Source organism: Ruditapes philippinarum, unplaced genomic scaffold (assembly GCF_026571515.1).
Source record: "Ruditapes philippinarum isolate M1 unplaced genomic scaffold, ASM2657151v2 ctg2058_1_1_1_1, whole genome shotgun sequence".
Classification (NCBI taxonomy): Eukaryota; Metazoa; Mollusca; class Bivalvia; order Venerida; family Veneridae; genus Ruditapes; species Ruditapes philippinarum.
Window position 1 is genome coordinate 1 of NW_026858007.1, and position 26434 is coordinate 26434.

The 26434-nt window shown below is 32.2% G+C and overlaps 1 protein-coding gene across 1 annotated transcript; it reads right to left on the bottom strand.

The window, feature by feature from the left end:
- Positions 1-9937: 9937 nt before the first annotated feature.
- Positions 9938-10540, bottom strand: LOC132751777 (uncharacterized). The gene has a single exon (XM_060742016.1). The coding sequence runs from the start codon at positions 10538-10540 to the stop codon at positions 9938-9940; it is 603 nt and encodes a 200-aa protein (XP_060597999.1).
- Between the last annotated feature and the right edge of the window lie 15894 nt (positions 10541-26434).

The window sequence follows — 26434 nt, forward strand, 5'->3', positions numbered from 1 at the left end:
GTTTGATTTATTTGACCTTTTTGCAGGAGTTTACGCAATAATAAAGTCCTATACTGAAAATAAAATGTTACAATGTCTAAAACATGCACACATACAAAGGATATTTTATTGCAACACTTTGAAGTCTATTATGGAAGGCTTGTTATACAATAAATAACTATGTAAAGAGTATTTTTCAAAAGATATATCGACCGTCCACGAAAGATATATGGATGTTGTTGGTCAGGGTGAAATACATTGTATATGATCCAATATTAAATATATCTATATAGTAGATAATAGAATGTTTAAGAACCAAATATAATGCTTAGAATTATCTTTAATGCTTTTACCACAATCGAACAGAAACATTTTATTAAAATGTATATGCGCATATATTTTGATTTGTCTATTTTTATGTTTTACTAATTTACATCATCATAAAATTCTTGGATATTTCTAAACATTTTTTAAATGTGCACATTTTAGACCTATCCATTTTAAGAAAAGAGAGAGAGAAAAAAACCGACAAAATAACCAAAACAACAAATAACAACAACAACAAAACAAATACGATCTTGTTTACTTGGTTGATTAAATAAGTGGGAGCAGATTTCTTTTTTGATAAAAAAAAACTAAAGAAAAACTGATTTGAATATAAATATTTGAAACAATCAAGAAAAATGTGTAAGCATGACTCGGTTTATGATCTGGTACGTAAAAAATGACTTTTCAAGGTGTTCAACGTGACTTCTTAAAGGTTGTTTGGAAAGTCCGAGTGGGAGCATTCAGATATAAATACTTAACCTATTTTCAGGCTAAGACAAGGCCTATCTTTAAAATATCTATGAATATTATACCTCATTTGCATACGCCCTTCTATATTTAATATGACGTCATCCGGTCCATAAACCGCATACAGACCGGGGTCGGTCCATAATTCTTCTGAAGACCGTTAAAATGTAACTTTCACGACGTGCGAATTTCACGACGACACAAACAGGCGATAACTGTCAAAATGGCTAGGCGATTCGCCACTACCGATTTGTTTAATTTAATTAATAAAATGCAATATTAAAAGAAGAGCATGATTTTTTGCTGCATCGCTTGAAAATAATAAAACAAAATCCGACTAGGGTTTGAGATATTTCACACACTGAACAAGTAAAATTATTATTTAAAAGCAAATAATTGTAAAAATTACAGCAAAAAACAAAGGAATAAAAGGATTAAATTCGGTATAATATAACAAATAAAACATGGCCTTTTGGGCAAAATGCAAGTTTACGGACTGGTTGGTCAGACCTCGGAAGGTATATGGCCCTCAGCTGCGCTTCGGGCCATATACCTTCCTCAGTCTGACCAACCAGTCCGTAAACTTTCATATTGCCCTCAAGGCCATGTTTTATTTGTTAAATGTATAAACTGTTTCATTACGATAATCTCAAGGACTGTAGCCATTCTTTGGTGCGCTACATTATTTTTGAAAGTCTTTCTATTTCTTACTATAAAATTGTACTTTACCTTCAAGTCGGCGGATTTTCTGCAGAAAATTGTCAGAGTAGGAGCATTCAGCAGGTGCTCGATGACATAGTATCTGCCATTGATTTAGCACTTTAGAAATTCTGTAAAAAGTCATAGGATTTTGCAATATGATTATGTACTATTCATTGTCAATATGAAACATGCTTGCATACCAGCTGCTTTTAAGATTTTTAATCTTTATCAAAAAAGGGAGGTAACCTCATTGTTATGTATTAATGATACCGGTTGAATTGTTTCCCTTTGATCTTTTTTTTTTCGAACTGTATTCAATTATCTCTTAAAATCAGAGAATTCCAGTTATGCGAATTCTACGATTTGTATTTGTATGCTACGACTTATGGTTCTGTCACGAATTATCAAACATAAATAAATAATTATGCCATACTTCAATTTAAATTGGGTCCAAATTAATTGGACAAACAAAACAATTGTTCTGTTCACATTGCTTTTAAAGTCCTCACAAATATGCAAGCAATTCTAAATGACATCCCGCAAGGCCAGGCGCTTGCTTATCATTACAATTAATGACATTTCGTACCAGATTTTGCGATAATTTATTTGTTTTCTAAACCTTTCGAATGATTTCCTAAAATGTCTTCGTATTCACTGCTGAAGACAATCAATGTACTGTATGTCTGTGAATGGATCGATGAATTCAAATTTGAAATTTTAATTATGAAATATTGAAAATATTGGCATTGCTCATGAGGAATGACTGATGAACAATAATTGAGCACAATTGAGAGTTTTTATTCAAATACTTCACTCTATAGACAGACTTAATCATTTCATGATTTATTCTTGTGGAAAAAGTGGAGAGCCCATCTAAAGCAATTAAAGCAGAATACTATTAGATGAAAAGTGAAGATTCGATTTCATTGAGTATTAGCCCAGCCTGAAAACCAGCAATAAATGTAGCATCACCACACCTCATTGTACCCGGGATTATGGAATCAACGCTTAGAGTTGCATTATACCCAACTTAGTGTAAAATTGCGAGTAAACAGGTAAAACTGAATATTACTTTATATTTTGTTATGGTTGTTTTAATCTTGTTATCTTCTTTGCCTAAAACAATTTCGATTCGTTTCTTTCAACATATTAGTATCATCTTCAAATTCTTTTTAGAATGAGACAGCTTTTTTATAGTCAAGTACCTATGACGGAAATACGGCGTATAGACATCGCCGCTAATCTTGGTTGTCTCCCTTTCTAAGAAACGGACAGTTGTCAATGTAAATAAATAAATGTCATTTAGTTTAACCCTCAAATTAACTTACAAAACAAGATAACACAAAATGAAAATGAGAAAATGTTGTTTGTATTGATTTTTATATTGATAAATGGTCTTTATATTTCTTTAAAAGAATAATGTTTAGTGTCTGATATTCTTTTATAAACTTGTGAGCTTGAAAAGAAAAACGATTCTGATTTCAACCGTCAATCTGAAATAATTCTGGGAATTTCTGAGGGTTATGTTTTGTCTTTGGCAGAGTAATTTAATATGTTTTTTTCTTGAGTTAATAAATGTCCGATGTTAAGCTTCGTTAAATCAATTAAAATTTTTGAACGGTCCTGAGCATTTGAATTTCCCAAGTTGGCCCCGGAAAAATAAAACGCATATGTAAAACATGTAGAATCGGATAAATCCTGTCCAAGTACAAGGATTTAATGTATGTGTTTTGTATTAAATATACATCATGAATCTTTTTTTAAAAAAAATTATGCTATAATAGCGTCAACGCAAGTTTATTTCGTGTTAATATAAAGTCTGCAGAGTCCCTCGGAACTGTTGGAGCCCTCGCCCTCCCGGGCTCGGGCACAAACTATTCCTCGGGACTCTGCAGACGTTATAACACGAAAAAAATGTGTGTTAATCCTATATTATAGCATAAAATCGGCTATTTTCCCCTCTTTTGCCCATGTAATAACGGGACCAAAACCATGTGTTAACATAGTCACGCGCTCTTGTTATAGCCCGGTTTCACCTATGCGCAATACATACAGGGCCCAGTAAACAAACAAACAAACAAAAAATGACGATTTAGCCTGTTTGCCGAAGAGTCATGCGCTCTTGTTATATTGAAATTTATTGATTCGAGGGCCTCAGTCGCATATTCAAGTAACTATGCCGGAAAAACGGCGTATAGACATCGGTGCTAATCTTGGTTGTCGCCCTTTCTAAGAAACGGACAGTTGTTAATGTAAACAAATACAGTAGAATCTACCTGTCATTCAGTTTAACACTCCGATTAACTTACAAAACTAGATAACACAAAATTAATATGAGAAAATGTTTTTTATTTATGTTAATATTGATAAATGCTCTTTATATTTCTTTGAGAGAATAATGCTTAGTGCCTGATTTTTTTATAAACTTGTTCGCTTGAAAAAAAAACCGATTCTGATGTCACTGATCTTTTTTCTACCGTCAATCTGAAATCATTCTAAGAATTTCTGCGGGTCATGTTTTGTCTTGGGTAGAGGGTAGAGTAATGTAACGGTTTTTTTCTTGAGATAATGAATCTCCAAAGGCCAAGCTTTGTTAAATCAATTAAAATTCAAAATTTCGTTCGGTTCCGAGAATTTTCCAAGTTGTTGGCCCCGGAAAAATGAAACGCATACGTAAAACATAGAATTGGATAAATACCGTCCAAGCACAAGACTTTAATGTAATTGTGTTTTGTATAAACTATACATCACGAATCTGTTTGAAAATTTTATGCTATAATAGCGTCAACGCACGTTTATTTCGTGTTATAAAGTCTGCAGAGTCCCACGGAACTGTTGGAGCCCTCGCCCTACCGGGCTCGGGCACCAACCGTTCCTCGGGACTCTGCAGACGTTATAACACGGAAAAACGTGCGTTAACCCTATAGTATTAGAGAAATTGATCTAGATAGAATACATATACATAAAGCACTGCAAAAAATGTACAGGACATATATGTTCATATTCCACTGTGCGCTAACCAACTGTTTTGAAAATGACAGTTATGCTCTAGAAACCGATGATTAGAAAAACAAGTGGATCAATGGCCCAAAGGTGCTGACCTGAGGCCAGACTGTTGTTTGTGTAGAAGGTTTATCACCAGAATTCGAATTCTAGTGTTAGTCACTAGACCATGCATCATGCAAAATATTTTTATCCCTTTTATATTATACGTGGTCCTTATTCATAGCTGTACATAAAAAACAAGGAGGCCATCTGATAACAACAGGCCGGAAAATTTTTGCAAAAATTTTAAGGGGCAAACCTGAGGATCATTCCTGTTAAGTTTGATTAAGTTGCAATCACTGATTCCAGAGATGTTGTTTAAAGAAAGTGTTGTCGGGGTACGACGACAAGTGACAGGCGGGGGATCTCAAAATGACAAATTGTGCTCTGGTAAGCTAAAAATTGAAAGGTGACACATTGCAGGTAATTGAATCGGTATATGAACATGTCAAAAGATGTAAATACATTGTATATATCTATATCTTAAAGGTGTAATGATTGCTTTGATTGGTTCAAGTGTCAGTCATTTATAGGTGCTATATATTGGCAAAAATACGACATTATGCTGAGATGTATAGTATCACAGTTCACGACATTTATGCACGACATGCACTCGCAATGGTTGCCTGACAACAATGGCGTCATCAAAATATTGATTTTGAATACACCAGTAACTGTAAAAAACCTAAGGAGTGAAAAAAATGTAAGAAAAGTGAAATCTTCATTTTAGATTGATAATAACCAATTACAAGTTGCTTCTAAGAGAAAAGGTCCAAAATCCAGAAGCATAAAATTTGAAATTCTTATATACATCAATTAGTATCTGTACATTGTAAAATGAAAATATGCTACCAAAAGAAAAAAAAAAAAAAACAACAACAAAAAAAAAAAAACAAAACAATTACTATAATACATGAAAAGCCAATCAATCAAGACACGTGTCAAATTTAATATCGTGTCAACTTTAAATATCATATAATGTTTGTGACAAAAGAAACATGTTTTTATTATTTAAAGAAACTCAACTAAGTTTCAAAATCATAAAATCATACAAAATTAAATTCTTTTATTTATCAACTGGGGAACTTAAAACGGAAGGCAAAACAGAAGATATCAAATATGTGTACTCAAAATGAAATTTAAAAAAATCATTTTTTTTAAAATATTCTTAGCCTGAATTTATATTTTATAGGTTTTACAGATATTGATTTCTGACTTTAATTCATAAAGAGAGAGTGAGCGAGCGATCTGACATTTTTACCCACACGTGTTTTGTTTATATAGAACTTCATAAAATCATTAAAAAATAATGAAAAAAAAATCGTGAACAGCCATTTGACTATCATGGCTAATTTTACACCCTTTTATAATTACCTTATCCGATTTATAGTTGTTTTATTCTTGTCTTGGAGAGTTACTACTTAGATGATTTTTAAAAAAGTCTACTACGATGATAAAATCATACTTGAAGTTGTTGTTTTAGCTGAACTAGTTGAGTCGTTGCTTTCTTTTTATAGGTACATTAAGACATAACGTTCACTGTTTACTGGTTTCTATTAAGATTTCTTACTTCCCTATTTACGCATTTGTTAAATGAGTACAAAACAAACTTGAATGTATCGGTACATTGCTTCAGTATGACAATAAGATTGTGCTGAAATTGAAATTCAAAAAAATAGTTTTTAATTAATATAGACCTTAAACGTACATAATTTCCCAATCGTTTGAATATCAGAACAAGAACAAATATTTTATTTGACTTAAGCATTACAAGCCCATCGTCGTTAACAATGAAAAAGAGAACATATATATATTGGTATGACATGGAAGATTTTACATAAAATACATGAATTATTATTTCCTTAAACACATATATCGTGAGAATGTAACAAGGAAAAAATATATTTATATATACTCAAAAGTTACATGGAAAAAAAATTAACAAAAAAAGGAATGATTTCAGATTGAGAACGAAATTTATATTATTACAATAGTGAATCCCTTAATTTGGAAGCTTTAAAACAATATAGAGCCAAATTTTTTATGATCTTCTTATTACTACTTTGTATTAATGATATATACTTAATTATATTTGTGTGGGTATAATAATACCTGGGTATATAGAGCCTTCTTAAATCGACATAAGCTGTACATTTTAAAGCAAAGTGAAATTCGTCCTCTAGGTCGTTTAAATTACATAGTGTACATTTTCGTTCATCGCGCGGAATATTGTAGTGTCGGCCGACTTCAATGTTAAGTTTATGAGAAGAGAAACGTAATTTAGCCAGTGCGTTTCTAAATTTTGTATTTTCTAATAGTCTGATATAATTTGACTGCTCAAACGTATTTTTTATCTCCCGGAAAATATTTAAGGAACTTGACATCTGCAACCCCGTTCTCCAATTACTTATGTATATATCTCTAAGCCTACAACGTAAGACTGGAACAAATACATTTATTTTAACGGATTCAGGATATAACCAGACTTCACTTAGACCAGAAGACTGAAGGATATCGCGTATATATGAGACCCAATTTTTTATTGATTTGTTTAGCTCTAGACTTTTGATTTGATCTTGTAAAACTGCCTTAAGTATGCAATTTTCAGACTTGACGGTATTAATCATCAGAAAATATTTAACCATTTTAACATGTCTTTCTATATAGAGTGGAAATCTACCTAACTCACTAGAGAGCTAGAGTATGTGTAGATTGCTTAACATTTAGTATCCATTTACAAAATTTCTTATGTACTCTTTCTACAACCTCTGGATTTATATAACCCCATACCTCTGCGCCATAATTTAAAACAGAAAGTACATACGAGTCAAAAAGATTAAACAATATATTTATTGGAACTTTCATACTACGAACAATAGCCCACAAAGAATGTAGAGATCGCAATCCTTTCCCGGCTAATGTGTTTGCTGCTTGCATAAAATACCCTCCACTGGAGAATACAACCCCTAGGTAATTAAAAGACTTGACTATTTCAATTTCATGATTATTATAATACCATTTGTCGTTTCTTCTTAACTTCCCCCCTTTCCTAAACACTACAACTTTAGTTTTTTCTATGTTAACTGTAATGTTCCATTTACAACAATAAGAATATAAACTATCGAGTGATTTCTGTAACCCAGTACTTGTTTCAGAGACGATTACCGCGTCATCAGCGAATAGGAGCAAATACGTGTATCGCAATTTGATCAATATTTATTCCAGCGTCAATATTTTCCTGTAATTGCATTTCTATATCATTTAAAAATAAAGAGAAGCAAATCGGCGAAGTTATTTCTCCTTGGAACAAACCTAAATTACTATTGAAAAAGTCAGATAGGCTCCCTAAATGTTTTATACAAAGTTTCACTTCGCTGTACATTGATCTTAATACCGACAGAAATTTACCATCTATTCCTAGTTTTATAAATTTATACCATAGCCTACTTCTCTCGATAGAGTCATAAGCTTTTTTATAATCTACAAAACAACAGTACAGTTTATTTTTGTTCAGAAATTGCTTTTGAATTAATGCGTTTAAAATAAAAACAGGATCTACAGTACTATATTTATTCCTAAAGCCAAATTGGGCATCAGTTAAAACGTTGTTCACTTCTACCCATGTTTTTAATCTTTCATTAAGTAAAACAGTAAATAGTTTTGCAAAACAACTGGTTATAGCGATGCCCCTATAGTTATTTGGATCAGACTGGTTCCCTTTTTTATATATAGGTATAATTACTCCAGTGGACCAAGCACGAGGGAACTTGCCAGAATTTAAAATTTGATTAAAAAATAAATTCAGAGGATTAACTAAAAGAGGGGCAGCTACCTTAAAATACTCATATAAAATATTATCAATTGAAGGTGATTTATTTGACCCTAACTTCTTTATTGCTTTTAAAATTTCGTCATCAGATATTGGCAAGTCCAACAACTCATTATTACCTTGTCGATTTAAATCGGTATCAAAATCCCTCAAATTCCGTACAAATTCTTCATCATCACACTGATCATCCCCGCCCATAAGATTTTTAAAGTAGTCATTAAATTCTTGATTAGATATATTTTCCCCAGATTTACTTGTTTTATTATGTTTAAACATTTTCCAGAATTCCCTGGGAGATTTTCTTCGTAATTGGTTCATTTTTCGGCCTTGTGAATAATTAAAAGAATTTTTAGATTTTCGGCATTGGTATTTATAATCCTTTTTTGCGTTATACATTGAAACCCTATCCGCATCAGAAAACGTTAGGTTAAATTGCGTAACTGCTTTTTTATATGTGTCATATTTACTCCGACATACATGATCAAACCATTCTTCATTCTTTTTACGTACTTGATAACAGATATTTGACGTTTCGTGAGATGATCTTTTAAAATACTTGTCACCGTGCGTACACAGAAAGTTCGTAAACATAGAAGTAAGCGTATCAACATCTCCGTCACCGCTTATTTCTGTATTTAAAATATTTAATAAAGACTGTATGTTATTAGTTAAATCGAGTGTAAACAATTCCCTGTATCTATCATCAAACTTATAGTATGACTTCTCCTTATACCTACAGCTGTCATAACTTAATTTTGAGTTTATTTTAAAAGAGAAAGATAGGGGTGCATGGTTAGAGTAAGTAGTGAACTCATTTACCGCGAAATTGGCAATGAGGTCAAAGTTATTTTGACTTGTCAATAAATAATCAACTACACTAGCCCCGTTGTAGGTCACGCAGGTAAAATTCCCACGATCACCTGGCCATCTACCGTTAACTATGCGTTGATTGGTTGCTTTACAAAGATCTAGCAAGCTATCCCCAAAACGATTGGTTGACCCATCTTGCGTGGAACGAGGCAAGAAAGTGTCGACGGTAATTACGTCATTCGCCTCTATATTACGATCAAATTGAATGAAATCTGCTTTACTACCAATTCTACTATTTAGGTCACCAGACAAAAATATTTTCCCACGTTCACTAAAAAAAATTATATCTTGTTCGAGTTGAGTGAAAATATCAACATTATACACGTTATGAACCGGCGAAGATTCCGGCGCAATATAAGTAAAACATATATAATAATCGTCTTCAATATTGAAAAAAAACTTATCTAACTTTAGCCAGATAATACAGTCTATTGTATTTTGTATTAATGTGACACCGTTTCGGATATTGTTCTTAATGTAAACAATTAAACCACCACTCGATCTTTTTGCTCGCCTATGTTGAATTTTTCGATAAGAATGAATAGGATTTGAGTAACCGTGAATATCAATATTGGAGTTCTTATTTGTCCATGATTCACTTAGACATATTATTTCATACTCACACACAATATTCAAAAATTCTTGTGATGTTGTTTTCTCATAGGTTAGTCCTTCTATGTTCCACGAAAGACACTTAAGTACATTCTCACAAGAGTCCTATGTAGATCCGCGATATAGCTGATTGTTTATATATAGCTTGTCAACTTTAAGGTAAGCCTCTTTGCCATCCTTCCTAGCTTGTAGCATGATAGGTATAAGCTTCCTTCGCTGCTCCACGATCTCCTTAGGGAACTGCTCTGAAATCCCGAAGTTTGATCCTTTTAGTTCTTTCGCTGCTCGTCGAACTTTTTCACGATCGTGAAACTCCGTGAACTTGGCCACTATCGGTCGACTCTTGCCCGCCTTAAAGGGACCTACCCGGTGAGCCCTCTGTAGCCGTATCGTATCAATGGCGTTATCGATCTTCAATTTATCTTGGATGAAATGTTTTATTTTTTCCTCGCAGTTTTCATCTTTCTCTTCCGGTAGCTTATGAAACAGTAAATTGTCGCGCATACTGCGGGATTTAAGGTCTATTATTTCTGCCTTTAATGCGTTTTCCATTTCTTTATGCTCTTTTTCGAACTTTTCCATTTTTTTCATGTAAGTATCCAAACCTTTCTGTTGTTTACTTATTTCTGAAAATGTTTGGCTGTCGAATTCTCGACTTCTCTCAATATCGAGAACTTTTCTTTCGAGATCGTTTATTTTTTTATCCATGTTTTGAATGCGTAAATTCAGTGAGTTCACACTTGTTTGTATAGTTTCTAATTTGGCTAATTTACTGTATCAGCTGCTTAAAGTGACATAATGGTCAGCCATTATGGTATGTAGTAAGTGAACAGGTTTAGGTCAAATTAACTTCATATTTTGCAATGATAATTCCGTTTATTTCTTATATAACTCTAACTATAACTATAAATAACTCATGTGGTCCAAGGTAATTTCTAAAAATATCAATCTGCATTTACTTGGCACAGTTCAGTTTATAAAAGAGTGTGGCAGGCATTTTATATTTTAGACATATTTATATTTTATACAAGACATATCACCCGTTGGTCAATCACTGGTAAAGCAGTCAATGTTTTGAAATATATAGTTAATTCAGCTCAATTTAGCAATGACTATAATTATGAGCATAATGTTACTCCAAATATGTGTTCTATATTTTCTTTCTAATTAATTAAGGTATGAAACAAAAAGCTTTTTTTATACTATATCTTTTACATTTTTGTGATATAAAAATATTACATTATTAGAAGAAAAATAATCTGATATACATACACTTAAATCGATGCATAGATGAGGCTGTTCAACTTTAGGGCAATTGATAAATAATTGTATTATAACATATTAAAGTCAGTAAAATCATGCCGATTTGCGTCATTTTTTAAATGACATTTCCTACTGTATGTAACTTAAGGTGACTTAATTTTACTCAATTGAACTACAAAATTGTTAATGCTGATTTTACATTTTTATGGACATATGTTAATGTCATGTGAACCTTTTTTATTATTTGTGCTAAAAATGAATTAGATTTCAATAATGTAAAACGTTTACGTGACTACATGTATTAAAACCCATAACAAGGTCATGGCTATATTGTTAAAGAAAACATCACATGGTTACGTTCAAGTCAAAGTCATAATATCATATTCGAAAAACTGGCAGTTTAAAATATGTGGCGATGTAATTATCATGGGTAACCAAATTTGAATTTTCTCATATGATTATGCATAATACTTTCAAATAACAAATACAATACAATGCAATATGTGGTCCAACATAATAAAGTGTTATTAAGTGTGTAACCTTGTTGTACATTTTGTATGCTTTTCCATTATATTTTTTTTCATTATGCTTTTGTTCTATGTTTAACTTATTTGTATATCTTTTCATGATAATTTCACTAAATTATGTTTTTCGTTTTACCCGAATTAAAACATGAATTGTACGAAAACTAGAAATCGGCAGACATGCAACTCAAATAAACCGTATAAAAATATATAACACCAGATGTTAGTGAACAAATTTTAAAAATTACTACACTTCTATTATACTTTATTTTCAAAGTTAGGGATCCTGTAACACATTTTTAAAGTTTTTTTTTTCATAACTATAATGCTCAAATGGAGATTTATCAATAATTCAAGTTGCAAAAAGCATTATTTGTAAAGATATAATTACCGAATTTACATTTCATGTTAATACAGGAAGGTAACTAGATTTTGTTTCGTAACGTCTGAATCACAGTTTTCAATAAGCAATGAATGCATAATTATTAATGATCACATATAATGTGGACAAATATTTGTAGTACATATTGATTGAACATATTCTTCGATGTTTGAAAATTGTTTCCGAAGCATAATTATATGCATAAATTATATAAAGTTTCACTTAATGTGTTAACAACCAATTCAATGTGGCTTACGGTCGTGATTCGGAGTGAAAACTACAAACACCACCACATGGTAACAACCGTAATTACAACATACAGGATCTTTAAGTTCAACAGCAACACAGTGTTTCGTGTTCTTCTTTTCTGAAAAAAGCTTATATAATTGCATTCGAACAACTAAAGGACCACTTAGACAGAAGCTATAATCTACCAACACTGACAAGGAAACAAAGTCGCTTGACATAATCGTTGACAAATTCTTTTTTTATCGCCAGCGTCACGTTATGTACCATCAAATCATTGTGTATTTCAAAATCCATGACTAATTGGGCAATAAGTTTGAAGGCACATTCTGCCTCAGAAATCCATATTATGTGATTCTTTAGAAATGGCCATAATGTGTTTGATAATATTTTTATAATGGAATAAGAGCAATACAACAACCGAAAAAAAGTAGCGCTGAACATGCAGTGATGTGTTGTAAATGTATCAAAATGTCAACAAAAAGTATTTTAACTACCGTACATACAATAATTCACTCAATATACAATTTGTACACAGAGCAAAGTAAACAAGAGATAGTTTATGGTTTCGTCAAAACACTTCCTTGAGAAGAAAAAAGGCTTAATGAGACGTTAAAAAGTTTCATTGTGCCAATAAGTTCCAAGGGTAAGCTTGCGCTCAAGATATTTGTGTCCTCTATTTATGAACATTAAGTCCATTTTCTCACACCAATAACATAAATACGCGCTTGATATTCAAAACAGGTTAAGTTGTTTGATATTTCAACTGGTCTAAATTTTAATAAATGTCAGTTCACTCAATAAAACAAAGTCAACAGAAATATCGAAAAGTTGCATGAATCGGTTTGAAATTTGGGAACGATATATATGACATTAGCTACAAAAAAACGTTCAAATTTAGTGTAGTTAATTGAGTAAATCTAAAAAATGCATGTCATACGTTAAAACTGTTAAGACAACAAAGCAAAAAACAAAATTTAAATCATTTGTGAAAAAAAACAACAACACAAAACAACAAATATTACTTGATAAAGAAACTTATATTAAGTTTTGATGCTATAGCAAAACATAAAATTTGTGTGTAAATTTGTGAATTATTATTAAATAAATGACGCTAGTTAGCATAATTTTATATATAATGCACATATTAACCTAATTTAAGTTTAAATGTAAAATTTGAATATGCTGTACACTCGAATTTATTTAAAAATTGAAATAAGTCTGGAGTGTACTGGTAAATGAGTGCGACATACTACTACCGTTCCCATCGCCCCTGCACTATTGGCATTAGCAGAACAAGTAAGTAGCGAAAGCCTTAATGTAGAAACATTTTGAATTTAAGTCAAGTGCCTAAATACATTCTCGCAGACATTTCTAGGTTTTAAAACATTCTTAAAAATCTAATTTTATAAACTTTCTTTAAACATACAAACAAACAAACAGACAAAATATGTATAGTTATATATGCTTGCTTAACATACATTTCAGATTAACCTTATTTCGCTTGGCGAGGATTCATTTTATATATACGAGAGCTGTTCGAAAAGAATTGCTTATTGTCCTCTTTCTCGTGATCCACGTGGGACACGATAAAAACCAATACATACCTGTATAGGGTAATTCAATACCCACATAAAGGTGTATAAATGTTCATGTTAGAAAACTTTGCATTTCTAGCCACGGGGAGTACTTAGTGTAAAACATGCAATTTGCCATTTAAAAAAGTCATCGACCACTGTTGTAAAAATGGTTGGTAGAAGAGTCGACAAAAAAGATGAAATACGGGCTTACATCAAAGCTCGTTCAAAACAAGGTTGCTCTTTGAAGCAGCTGATGACTGAACTCTCTACTGCTTATGAGTTTTCTTTTGTGATTATGACACAGTTAGGCAATGGAAAAAGAAATGGTCTGGTGTAGAGTGCATCAAAACATGCACCAAAATGAGGCAGGTAAATCTTCATCTCGTAACGAAATATTTCCAATATATATCATTGAAGGAGATGCCAGGTTTACAGTTCGTGATATTGCACACGAAAGGGAGGCATATCACTATCAACGGTTCACTTTATTTTGAAAAAGCATTTGAAGGTCAGAAAGATTTCTGCTAGATGGGTGCCACATCTTTTGACCGATAAGCACAAGAGGAACGGGTTAAGGTTGCCAAAAGCTGATTCAAATGTTTCCAAAATATGACAAAAAACAGTTTGTCAATGTCGTCAAAGGTGATGAAACTTGTGTCCATTATTTTGAGTCCGTCAGAAACGCTTAGCAACAAAATCTGGGCAACTAAACACAACAAACTACGAATTATTTGCTAAACGGTATTTGAGTGCAAAGAAGGTTTTGTATGCAATTTTCTTCTCTGGTGAAGGAGTCGCAATAAAAGTGCCGGTGAAAAAGGGCAAAAGTATCACTGGGAAGTACTACAAAGACGTAGTACTTAAGAAACTGAATAAAGTATTATAAGAAACGACGCCCTGTCACTGGTTTTAAGCATATCCGTCTTCTACATGACAATGCCCCCGCACATACATGTACATCCGCAATAGTTTTGGCGTTTTTGAAAAAAGAAAAAGTAACTGTTTTACCTTACCTACCATATAACCAGACCTTGCCCCATGTGATTTCCTTTTGTTTCCGAAATTGAAAACCTTCCTTCCTGCGCGGACATACAAGTCCCGACAGGCACTTGGATCTGCCATTTATCAGTACCTTATTACTGTGTCCAAATCAGCGTACATTGAAGAAGTTGACACATCGGTTGAAACTTTACATTTCTAGCCACGGGGAGTACTTCGAGGGCATGAAATGGACACTTTTGAGTTAACTTGATACTTGAAGTATCCAGATAAAAACTAGCAATACATTTCGAACATCCATCGTAATGTTTTAAATTGATTGGAAATAATGGGGCTAAGAGTAAGGTTTGCTACACCATTAACCGATTTAAACTATACAGCAGTGCTTATGCTGCTGACCGTTCAAAAGCTTTGTATTCTAAGACGTAACTATGTTTTGTTTGTTGTTACATACAATTGTGGTGACACTTTTGTATCACTTTTATGTTTTCGTCTACGGTAAGTTTCTCCCCTTTTCCTAAGATTTGTGTCAATTTACAACCCATCTCCCCCTTACCCCGTTCTGCTGCCCCCCTTCACCTTCATGCTTAATTGTTTTAATTATTTTTATCTTTATTTTTTCTCTTAGGTTTCTATGGTTTCCTGTTGTATATTGACATACGGTACATAGTTTGTCCGTGTCCAGTCTTGTGCGACTCAATTAATATAATGGAAGTACTAAATGAAGCAAATGAATTAATAAAGCAATATTGAGTGACATTTTGTAAAAATACCAAGAATGAATGTTCTGTTTCTAACAATTTCAGTTGAATTGATATTTTCTTGTAAATGTTGTAGTTAAATTGATTTGAGAGTCACTGTTTAATTTTTGAACCTGATAAACAGATAAAGGCTTATAAATCCGCTATGACAAATTTAAATATAAACGATGTTAAGTGACTGAATGTGTTTGACCCTTTATTAACAAAATTAGCATGACTACATGAAAGAAGGAACATTCGCTCCATTATAATTTATGAAAAGAGCTTTCGATATTTTATTTAAAAGTAAATGATTAACACTATTAACATGCATAACATCAAATGTTTATCTTAAGTAAGAATTTTATAGTTTTAAATGTTATGTTTGTTATCAATATTTTGCCTAATTGGTGCAGGAGCTTTCACCAATAAAACGTTCATTAAAGTCAATTATTATATCTATGGACAACTTCTTCTATATGAAATATGTTATGATATTTATTAATATATGCTATTATGGGCATAATATAGTAGTTAGAAGTTAAAATTAAGATTACAATGCTCATCGTTTTGGAACCATGATCCAAAAGATTTGCTTTGAATGCGTGGCACATGGCTCATGCACGTATCCATTGAATTGTGCGTAATATATTCTCTCAACTTTCCAGTAATAGGACAACGTTTGTGCGAAAATATCAAAGAACAAAAAGTATACTATTGAAATTTGATATGTTTAACAATACACTGCATATTATATAATATTTCAAGATGAAGGTCCAAACTATAATAATAATAACTATTATAATATAAATGATTATGAATGTTTCTATAAATATGACCCATAAAACACTTATTTTTAGTCCTACGTCAGCTTTGTTTAAACTGCTTCCATGAGTTAATCATCTTGAGTGCTTTATAGCTTTTCCAGCAAACCAAACAAAATATAGGTTAATGATAAGGAAGAGTAAAATATTTCAAGTGCAAGGGCTACCAATAGCTATCTTCGACTGATTTAGGAGAAAAATGAATGTTATCTCTTGAAAGTAATTAACCGTTTTAATTGCAGGAACTCCACTGTGGTTCAAAAGCCTTAAAACATGTGATTTGTTTGATATGTTTTACATAAACCAACCAGGAAACTTAAAACAAAAAAATATGCAAACGATAATAAAGAAATGTTCTATAGATTTAAAAAATCGTTTTTCTTAACAGACACACGCACAAATAAAGCAAAACCTCGCACAAAAACAACAACTAACAACAAAATTAACCGAAATGATCTGAAATATCCTGGTTATTTGTCTAGAAGTTAATCAAATGGAACATTTACATTGAAAAAGTCCCTTCACGTCAAATAAAAACCTCAATGATGTTCCGTTTCCTTAGTAGTTTTCTGAATTTACAGTATGTGAATGAATTGATAAGGGTCAAAATATGATAAACAAGATCGACAAGGAAAGGCGGCGTTCAATGAACGCAGCCCCCACCCGACCCAGTAACAAGCGTCAGTGGCAAGGAGCCCAGGAGGACCCCAAACAAAAATAGGACAGGGCATAAGGCAGAGCACGGGCAGGCAAGCCACTACATAAGAATAGGTAATGAGTAACTGATAAGGAACTAAAAGAAAACAAATAAATGATTGAATATTAGGTCTATAAAGTCAAAAGGCACAGGGGAAGAGGTCATGAGACCCGGGGAAGGGGGGAGATAAATAAAATAAATAAAACTAGGGGCAAAGGGGAAGATACTTACCGTAGACGAGCAACAACAAGAGACACAAAAGTGTCACCATAACAGTATAAAACAACATAGACATACATCTGAGGAACATAGAGGGGCACAGCCTTGGGACGGTCAGCATGGATGTCGTCTTTACCCCCGGGCGGCGAAGAGTCTGCCGGTCCCGGAAGAGGCTCGTTGCTGTGGCTGAACCACCTGGCCGGACGCGAACGACCAACCAGTCTATCGGTGCCGAACGACGGCTGCGGTGCACAGAGTATCGTCGAGTGCAATAGTCTGGGCGGGATTCTGACTTAGAGGCGTTCAGTCATAATCCCTCAGATGGTAGCTTCGCACCATTGCCCTATCGGGCAAGAGAAAAAAGAAGGAAAACACTGCGGCGAGCCGGCTGCTTTCCGCCGACTTGTTGGCTTCTATTATTTTCTATGTTCGAAAATACAGTTCCCTCAGTGGTCAAAGGGGGATAACTCTTACTTTCCTTATAGTAAAGTGATCGTTCCCACGTGGAAGAAAGGTACGTGTTTCGGACATAGTCATTTTTTGAGAGAAAAGCCCGCGCCCTCTGTCGGCGCCCGTGACCCGCTCTGAAGACCTTATCAGGTGGGGAATTTGACTGGGGCGGTACATCTGTCAAACGGTAACGCAGTTGTCCTAAGTTGGGCTCAGCGAGGACGGAAACTGAGTATATGCTATAAAATACAAGCAACAGTTTACTAAGGAAGCGTACTGGTGCCAATTCATAATGTTCTATAAAAAAACTCCTACGTAGGAGATCAAAAAATGAAAATATTTTTATACTGTCAAGATAGATGTATAAGCATAACAATTATTATTACTGTTCTTAAAATGAATTTTGAAAAGTTCATTCTAAATGTATCGATTCCAATATTGTTTTTAAATTGAGGTAGCAGAAATATAGAAGCTAGTCACGAAAGTACATGCTGATCTGGCTCTTTAACGCAGGCAAAGGCTTATCACTTCCGGTTTCACCGAAAAGAGGATTTAAGATATGTTTTCTGAGAAATATTCTTTTTATTTTAACAAATACTTCTTTAAAACTTAAGATATTCAAGCATTAAATACTTCTTTTATCAAAACATTTACAAATCATTAAGACCATACATTTATCTTTCGATATTTTAAACAAACATCTTGTATTTCGTCTGAATGTGTTCTGTGGTATAATCAGATAATCCTTTATTTCATTATTAAAATGTCAACATACAATTTGAATGTGAACAAATAAAAGATGAATCTCTGATAACGTAGTTCTTTTCAGACAAAAGTCATCTTTTGCTATCACATCTTTTGTTATCTAAGTGTACATTTAAACATACGATTCTTTTGCGGTTCTTAGTATCATAATTACACCATTCTATTAAATCAGCTTTTATTAAATATTTTTATACAGATGTATATTTTCAATTAAACATGACTGCAATATAGATTTGTATAATACCATAAACCATAGTCTCATAGTTTTATTATGCATATATTAGGCTCACGTGGCAATTCAAACACATGTTCTTTGGTCAGTTAATGTTTCAAAAAGATATTAAAAATGGCCGCCTCCATACGTATTGTAGTATACCTATAGACAATTACTTGTTATTTGAAATTGTTGTTTTACATATAAATAATATACATAGTACTATATCTATAGATAATTAGGTGTTGAGAAACATTATCTTAATTAGGCGAGTTAAAAATGTTGCTGAGGTTTGGATGAAACTGTTCATGGATTGTAATGTTAAATGCGAGGGACGGTACACTTCCATTCAAGCGGCGGTGATCATGAAATAATCTATGTTACACTTTTATGATCCCCAATAAAATTAGTGCTTATTGCTTAATTAGAAAGCAATATTGCGGAACTGAATATGATTTAATAAGCCATTTCAAGATTAGATGACGAAATATTTAGATTTTTTACAACAAGACTGTATTCTTTCACAACTTCTGACTAATTTAAGTTCTACCATACCTGGCTTTATATATGCACGAATAATTCAAACTTATTTCTTCATCATCATGCCAAATTTAAATTTGTTATAGATGCAATCCTAAATGAGCAATAAACTATTAAATCGTGTCTGACAATTGATATATTTTCTTATGTCTGACAAAGTTTATAAATGATGCCATGATACTTTGCTTTCTTCAAACCATTAAGGAAACGAAATATCTCGGTGATTGACATTTGCACTGCAGTTTAATATTCTTATTTGACCGCTACACAGGTAAGCAGTGGACGTTTCTTCGAGATGATTCGATGCACAAGAAGCATACATTCACAAATACGTTGCAGCACTGAGTTTGTACCGAATGTGCTTAGTCTGTGCAAATATATATATTTAATAATTTACTATATACATGTATTCTTATTTCAAAAACTCATTTTTGTGGATACTCGTTAAATGCATACATATATGTTCATGTTGCTCGTTTGGTGCCAGTCAACGTTTTGTTACTGCTTTCAGCACGTAATTCACTATTTATTTGTGTCAGCTTATTTACTTCAATCAAGTGAATGAGCTTTCGGCATAGATAACCATAAGGAAGATAAATATCTTGGGCACGAGGAAGAGGCTTTATGTTTTCGTGACAAAACATATCGTTTTGTCGTGACAAGTATAATACATTTAAGGTCAAAAATGAAGATAAATATTAGATAAATCAGAAGCAATTTCACTTCCCGAAAGTTTTTTTCCAAAGTACTGATAATTTATGTAATGGTAATTACAAACATGGCAGCAAATGGGTAGACTTCATAAAGACGATTTGTCAAGCAATGATGCAAAATTTCCTTTTATCTTCTCGTTTCCTTAACTATTACACTAATTAAACTGTGAGTAGAAGCATTGTCTTATATTTCAGCCGCCGGACATTTTCATCGTAACTTCTCATCTAGTGAAAGATAAAGGTTACTTTAAAGTTGTCAGACAATTTCTTTAATCCGAATATAAAACGCCTGTTTTCCTGATTCCACATTTAAACAGTATCACTATATTGGCACATAAATTGTCCTACATTACACTGTTTTAGACATTTAGCGTCTCTTTTTGTCTCGTAATGAAGTGAATTGTTAAAACATGATCTTGTAACAAAAAGAAAAGAAAAAAGGAAGAAAAAAATTGAGTGGCCTAGATTTGCCCTCAGCTAGCTATTAGCCTTTGAAAGGAATAATAATAATAATAATAATAATAATAATAATAATAATAAAAATAATAATAATAATAATAATAATAATAATAATAATAAACACATATCAACGAGAAACATGTTTGACCAGCGCGTCAAAAGAGGTTATTTTTACATAGAAAAGTAAGATTCCCTGCATATCTATCTAATAATTACAGTTTAGATCAAGAATTTCAAAATGATGCGCCCATGTGCGTGCGTGCTCTTTCATGTACATATGTGGGTAAATGGAGGTCATCTTTTTTGAAATCTCAACATTTTCGAATCTAACCATAAAAAAGAACTTCAATTTTTAAAGTTATAAAAAGCAAACAATTACACAACGATTAATCTATCGGAACTAATCGGCTATTATCAATAATAGGCACGGAATCAATACGGATTGAAACTAGTTCTACCACGGGTGTCTAAAAGTAAACTAGAACAGAGGGTACCATTTGTGATAATGTATAATGAATGTATTTATTAGGGACAACAACAAAACAATAACATACTTTAACTAATTTTATTTTATAGTCATACACAGTGGCATATGTAATTTATCTCACTGAGTAATGTCTTAGTTTATCTTTGGCATTTTATGGGCACGACTCCATTAATAAAAGCCAAAAGGTTTGGATACCGGGCATACAAAACCCTGTTAGGGCATCCATAGCAAAGCAAACAAATGACACAAAATCACAACAAGCAAATGGAACAAACTGTATAGCTTTTTGGAACAGTATGTTCTAGAAAATAATTGATCAAAGCAATACTAGTCTTTCAATTCTTCATTCACAAAATAGTCAATTTTCACAAATGTATATGAGCAACAACACAGCATTGACACTGTTGCGCGAAATTGGTTCTGGGAAGCAGAAACCAGTATCGCCAGTATCACAAAATGTCTATTCGCCGGCCGCAAAATGCAAATTTAGCAGACACAACATGTGAAATCTAGTATTTGAAAGTTCATAGAACACATCTCTGGAGTCGCACCGTTGTCGAATTCTCTCTGCTGGTGGTTTTGGCCCAAGCAGTTTTCCTAAAAGATACCTCTTCTATGGTATTTAGTAGGGCTAGCTGTCTTGAAACACGTCGCTTATGTTGGCTAATCTGAAAACATATCAAAAGAGGACAGAGACAACAAAACAAGCATGACACTAGTATTAAATTTAAGCTCAAATCTTTGACACTTCACACTCATAATTGACGAGGAGGGCGGGTGGGTTTTTTCAACAACTCATTTCTTCCTTGTTACAATATTCGACGCCAGCGTTAAAAGGATATGACGTAGATACAGTACCTACGTCATAACCAGGGCAGGGTATAAGTTGTTCCCCAAATAACAGAGACTATTCTATAGAAATAGTCATCATTATTAGGGACAACAACAAAACAATAACATACTTTAACTAATTTTATTTTATAGTCATACACAGTGGCATATGTAATTTATCTCACTGAGTAATGTCTTAGTTTATCTTTGGCATTTTATGGGCACGACTCCATTAATAAAAGCCAAAAGGTTTGGATACCGGGCATACAAAACCCTGTTAGGGCATCCATAGCAAAGCAAACAAATGACACAAAATCACAACAAGCAAATGGAACAAACTGTATAGCTTTTTGGAACAGTATGTTCTAGAAAATAATTGATCAAAGCAATACTAGTCTTTCAATTCTTCATTCACAAAATAGTCAATTTTCACAAATGTATATGAGCAACAACACAGCATTGACACTGTTGCGCGAAATTGGTTCTGGGAAGCAGAAACCAGTATCGCCAGTATCACAAAATGTCTATTCGCCGGCCGCCACTAGACTTCGGATGGTGAACGGGAGATTTCCCGTTTTCCAGTCGAAGGCTCCGCCAATAACATACAATATTGGCTTCGCCAATATCATACTATTATTGGCTCCGGCGAATTGAATACTTAAAAAAAAATTAGTCGTGCCCAGCCATTCTATGATTTATTATACAACACTGCCATGTAGGTAATTCAACTTGGAAAATAAAGCAGCATTCCAACAAATATGCATATACTAGCGCTCATAAATCAAATATGACACCATCTAAGACACAAAAATTTGGGTAGTAACCATCAAGATCTCGAGTTCAGTGCCATTTCTCTTGACATGAATTAAGCAAAAGCATTCAAACTGCTCCAAATATGTGCTAGCTAAATGTATATACATTTGACAGTGCATGTTTTCGAGATATCAATTTAGCAATAACGTTCAAACTGCTTCAAATATGTGCTAGATACATGTATACAATAAGTGCATTCAATCAACTGAACTATAAATTATGCATCAACACATCATATTTTCATACCTTTCCTGAACCACTCTATGCCATAGGTGTTCGGCGCGCTGATCAGCCACCCACCCCACAACCCTCCCACCCCCCAAAACCATTTAAACTGCAGTATTTTTCATTTGAAACATGTTTTAATATTTGGTATATGCTTTTAATTCAATTACCTTCATTTCCCACAAAAAATAAAAAATTGATTTATAAATATACATATTTAGTAAAGGTATGCAACTTGCTGCACATTTTTAAGCACTCATCTTAATAATAATTGAACTCCATAACCCCAACTTTTTTTACCAATTTTCAATATTATGGTTCTAAAGGGTTGGAGGGCCGCAAAGTGGGCGAGGGTCCCCCGGGGGCAGCCACCAACCAACGCGCCGAAAACATATGCCCAATACAATAGTGACCATCAAGATCGTGAGACCTGCATGACTCTGAGAGCAGATATTTCCAATTGCATTCCATGGGTTCGAATCCTTCCAATTCAACCAACATGTTTAATAATGTTACAATAATCAGGTTTCCATTTGTTTTTAAATCGCATGATGTAAACACTTACACTCCATGCGGTAAAGTAAACTAGCAACACTTTAATGCATCATATCGTCGACAAGGCAGAACACTTGTATTACATTTTAGTATGCTTAGCACCTATTGTCATTAGAATAGCATGCAATATTAACGTGTTAGAAATTGTCCTAATTTTTTACCCCACAATTGTACATAGGTTGCCACAATTGAACATAGGTTCGAGCTATATTTTTCAATTTGCAGCATTTCACACCACCCATCCTGGTCAGTCCTGGACTGTCTTTCTTACAACTGTGTGAAGCGCTTATTTAAAATAGGTACTTATACTAATATACTTAACTGAGCTGTAAAAAGATTTGAAACAATTAATAGATTTCATGGAATATTTACTAATAAAATATCTTTATTGACCAAAAACATACTAAATTCCCAAACTCCAAGAATAATGGTTTAAGCTTTTTGTTGGACATAAATTCTACTGCCAGTGTTATCAGCAATTACACAAAATATTCTTTCACTGGTCAGTTTGCAGCATCCAGCTATACTGTCAGTTAAAAGTTGTTTGATTCTGTATTGGTTATTAGTCAATTCAACCAATTAATAGAGTAGACTTAAATAAACATTGATTATAATAATACACATGTATTTACATTTTATTTTAATTGAAAGCCACTTTCATTAATCTATCTTCAATACAGAAAGCATTTGCTGATTTTCAGCCAAGACATTTTTGATTATCAAATTAAGTAGCTGCTGAAAAACAATAATAGCCTAATAATATGGTGATTTAAGTTTTGAACAAAGTGAAACCTTAGAACATTGCCAAAGTATTTGCATCATTTTATTTAAACATTGTAAAGTTAGTGTTTTTTATGTGCCTTATTATGTTTATTGTTAATAAAATAATCCAGACAGAAATCAACAAAGTTTAATATCATGAAGATAAAAAGGCAATCATTTTAAGAACAAAAATTATATAAATATCAAGAGCTTAGATGGACTCTGAAGTGCATAATAATTTATTACAAAATTATAAAAATATTTGTACATTTAATTGACACTAATAGAATGTAAACAGTATTAAACAGTATGTAATAGATATTTTTGACATAATGCATAATGCCCATCCAAGGCTTTAATTATAATGAGTGAACAGGTGAAAGTCAAATAAGTTTAAATCTTGCCATAATTCCTTTCAATTTTTATAATGATTATGTACTTTCCATTTATGAACGATAAATCAATGCCATTGGAAATTACCCAAAATGTTCAATTTATAAAAAGTTTGGGACAGTCTTTTTATATTTTATGCATACTTATATTTTATCCTCAACATTTTAAAATATCAGCTGTAGGTCAATAACCTTTTTTTCAGTCAATTATTTGAAACATAAAGTCAATTCAGCATAACTTGACCATGACAAAATAGGCACAATGTCATTTTAATATCATAACCATGTTATTTTGAAATTTAATAGGGTGTACTTTTCACAATAAAATATTGTTTCAACACCGAAATTAAAGTAAGACGATTTTATTAACTTTTTAAATATCAAACCTCACATTCTCTATTAGTTTACATAAAAATTGGTCTTGCAATTCAACCAAAGTTGGGTATTATACTAAAGCCAAGAGAAAATTGTCTTGAATGATTTTCCTTTGAACAACATTCAACAAAGAAAAGTTAAACGTTGAATGCATGATTTTGTGTAAATATTATCAACAGTGTTTAACACTAAACTTTAAGAAGCGTGTTCACTTTTATCACTAGCTTAGGGGAATGAGTACCTATCATATAGCATGAGATTATAAGAAATCCTAACGAAATGGAAAACTTTTAACCTCTAAATTTAAAACTTCTACCCTCTAAATTAAAGTTTTAAGTTTAATTATGTGTAGATCTATTGTCAAACTATAAGAAAAAATAAAAAGTAAATGATATACTTTCAAATTTAAAGTTTTATATTTGGATGGTGTTCACTATGACTAAATCATCAAAAGAGGTTCACAATCATTTAATAAATTAGCTATTCATTTATTATATTAAAATATTTATCTTTTTATGTTGTGTAAAGTAAATAAAAGGTGCAATGGAAAATAAATTTTACAATGAAAAGTGAACTACAACTTGTCAACTCAAAATTGCAATAAATTGTGTGACAAATATAATTTGTTATAAATCTGTACTGTAATGTAGCCTACACCATGAATTATAAACAACATAGTCTATTTAAAATTATTATTATTATTATTATTATTATTATTATTATTATTATTATTATAATTATGAATTCATGATTGTCTTATTATTATCATTACTTAGATCACATCATTATTATTATTATTATTACTATTATCAACTCATTATTATTATTACTAATTTATTATTATTATTATCATCATCATTAATAATTTATTATTATTATTATTATTATCAATTCATTATTATTACTATTAATTTATTGTTATTATTTTATTTTTATATAATGTTTATTAATAATAAAATTTACTATAATTATTATCTAATATCTTACTCATGTGACTGATGTTGCATTGAAGTCTGCATCTTTAAATTATTTGTGCATTATTAATTTATCAATTTCTATTTACTGTGATTTTAACCCCTTCAAGAACATAATTTGCTTATTATGCATAGTTAATTTTACCATGAAAACAATAGGCCCTAAAATAAGGCAATGTATTCACATCTATGATAACAAATACTGAAATATAACTGAATAATTAATTTGTTCAACTTGTAGATCTAAACCTAGGTTTCACATTGTAAAATAATGTATAAAATAAAAATTTAAACAGGAAATACCTCACCTAATACTGTAAGGAACTAAACTACTAGCTCTACTAACATCAGTCACCAATTTATCTCATACAACAATTCATCAAATGTCAGGAGTCCTCACAAGACGCTGCTGATCACCATCGCATTTATTTCCACATTTCCCATACAGACCAGTAGTGTATTGTCTTTAATCACATTCTTCCAATCTCGTCCAGCAAAAAGAAAATTATAGATCTATTTTGAAGATTTAAAAGCAAATAAAATACAGTATATTTTAAAACTGATTAGCTAATA

Coding starts and splice junctions, on each gene's coding strand:
- LOC132751777 (XM_060742016.1), bottom strand. CDS start 10,540: ATGGATAAAAAAATAAACGATCTCGAAAGAAAAGTTCTCGATATTGAG.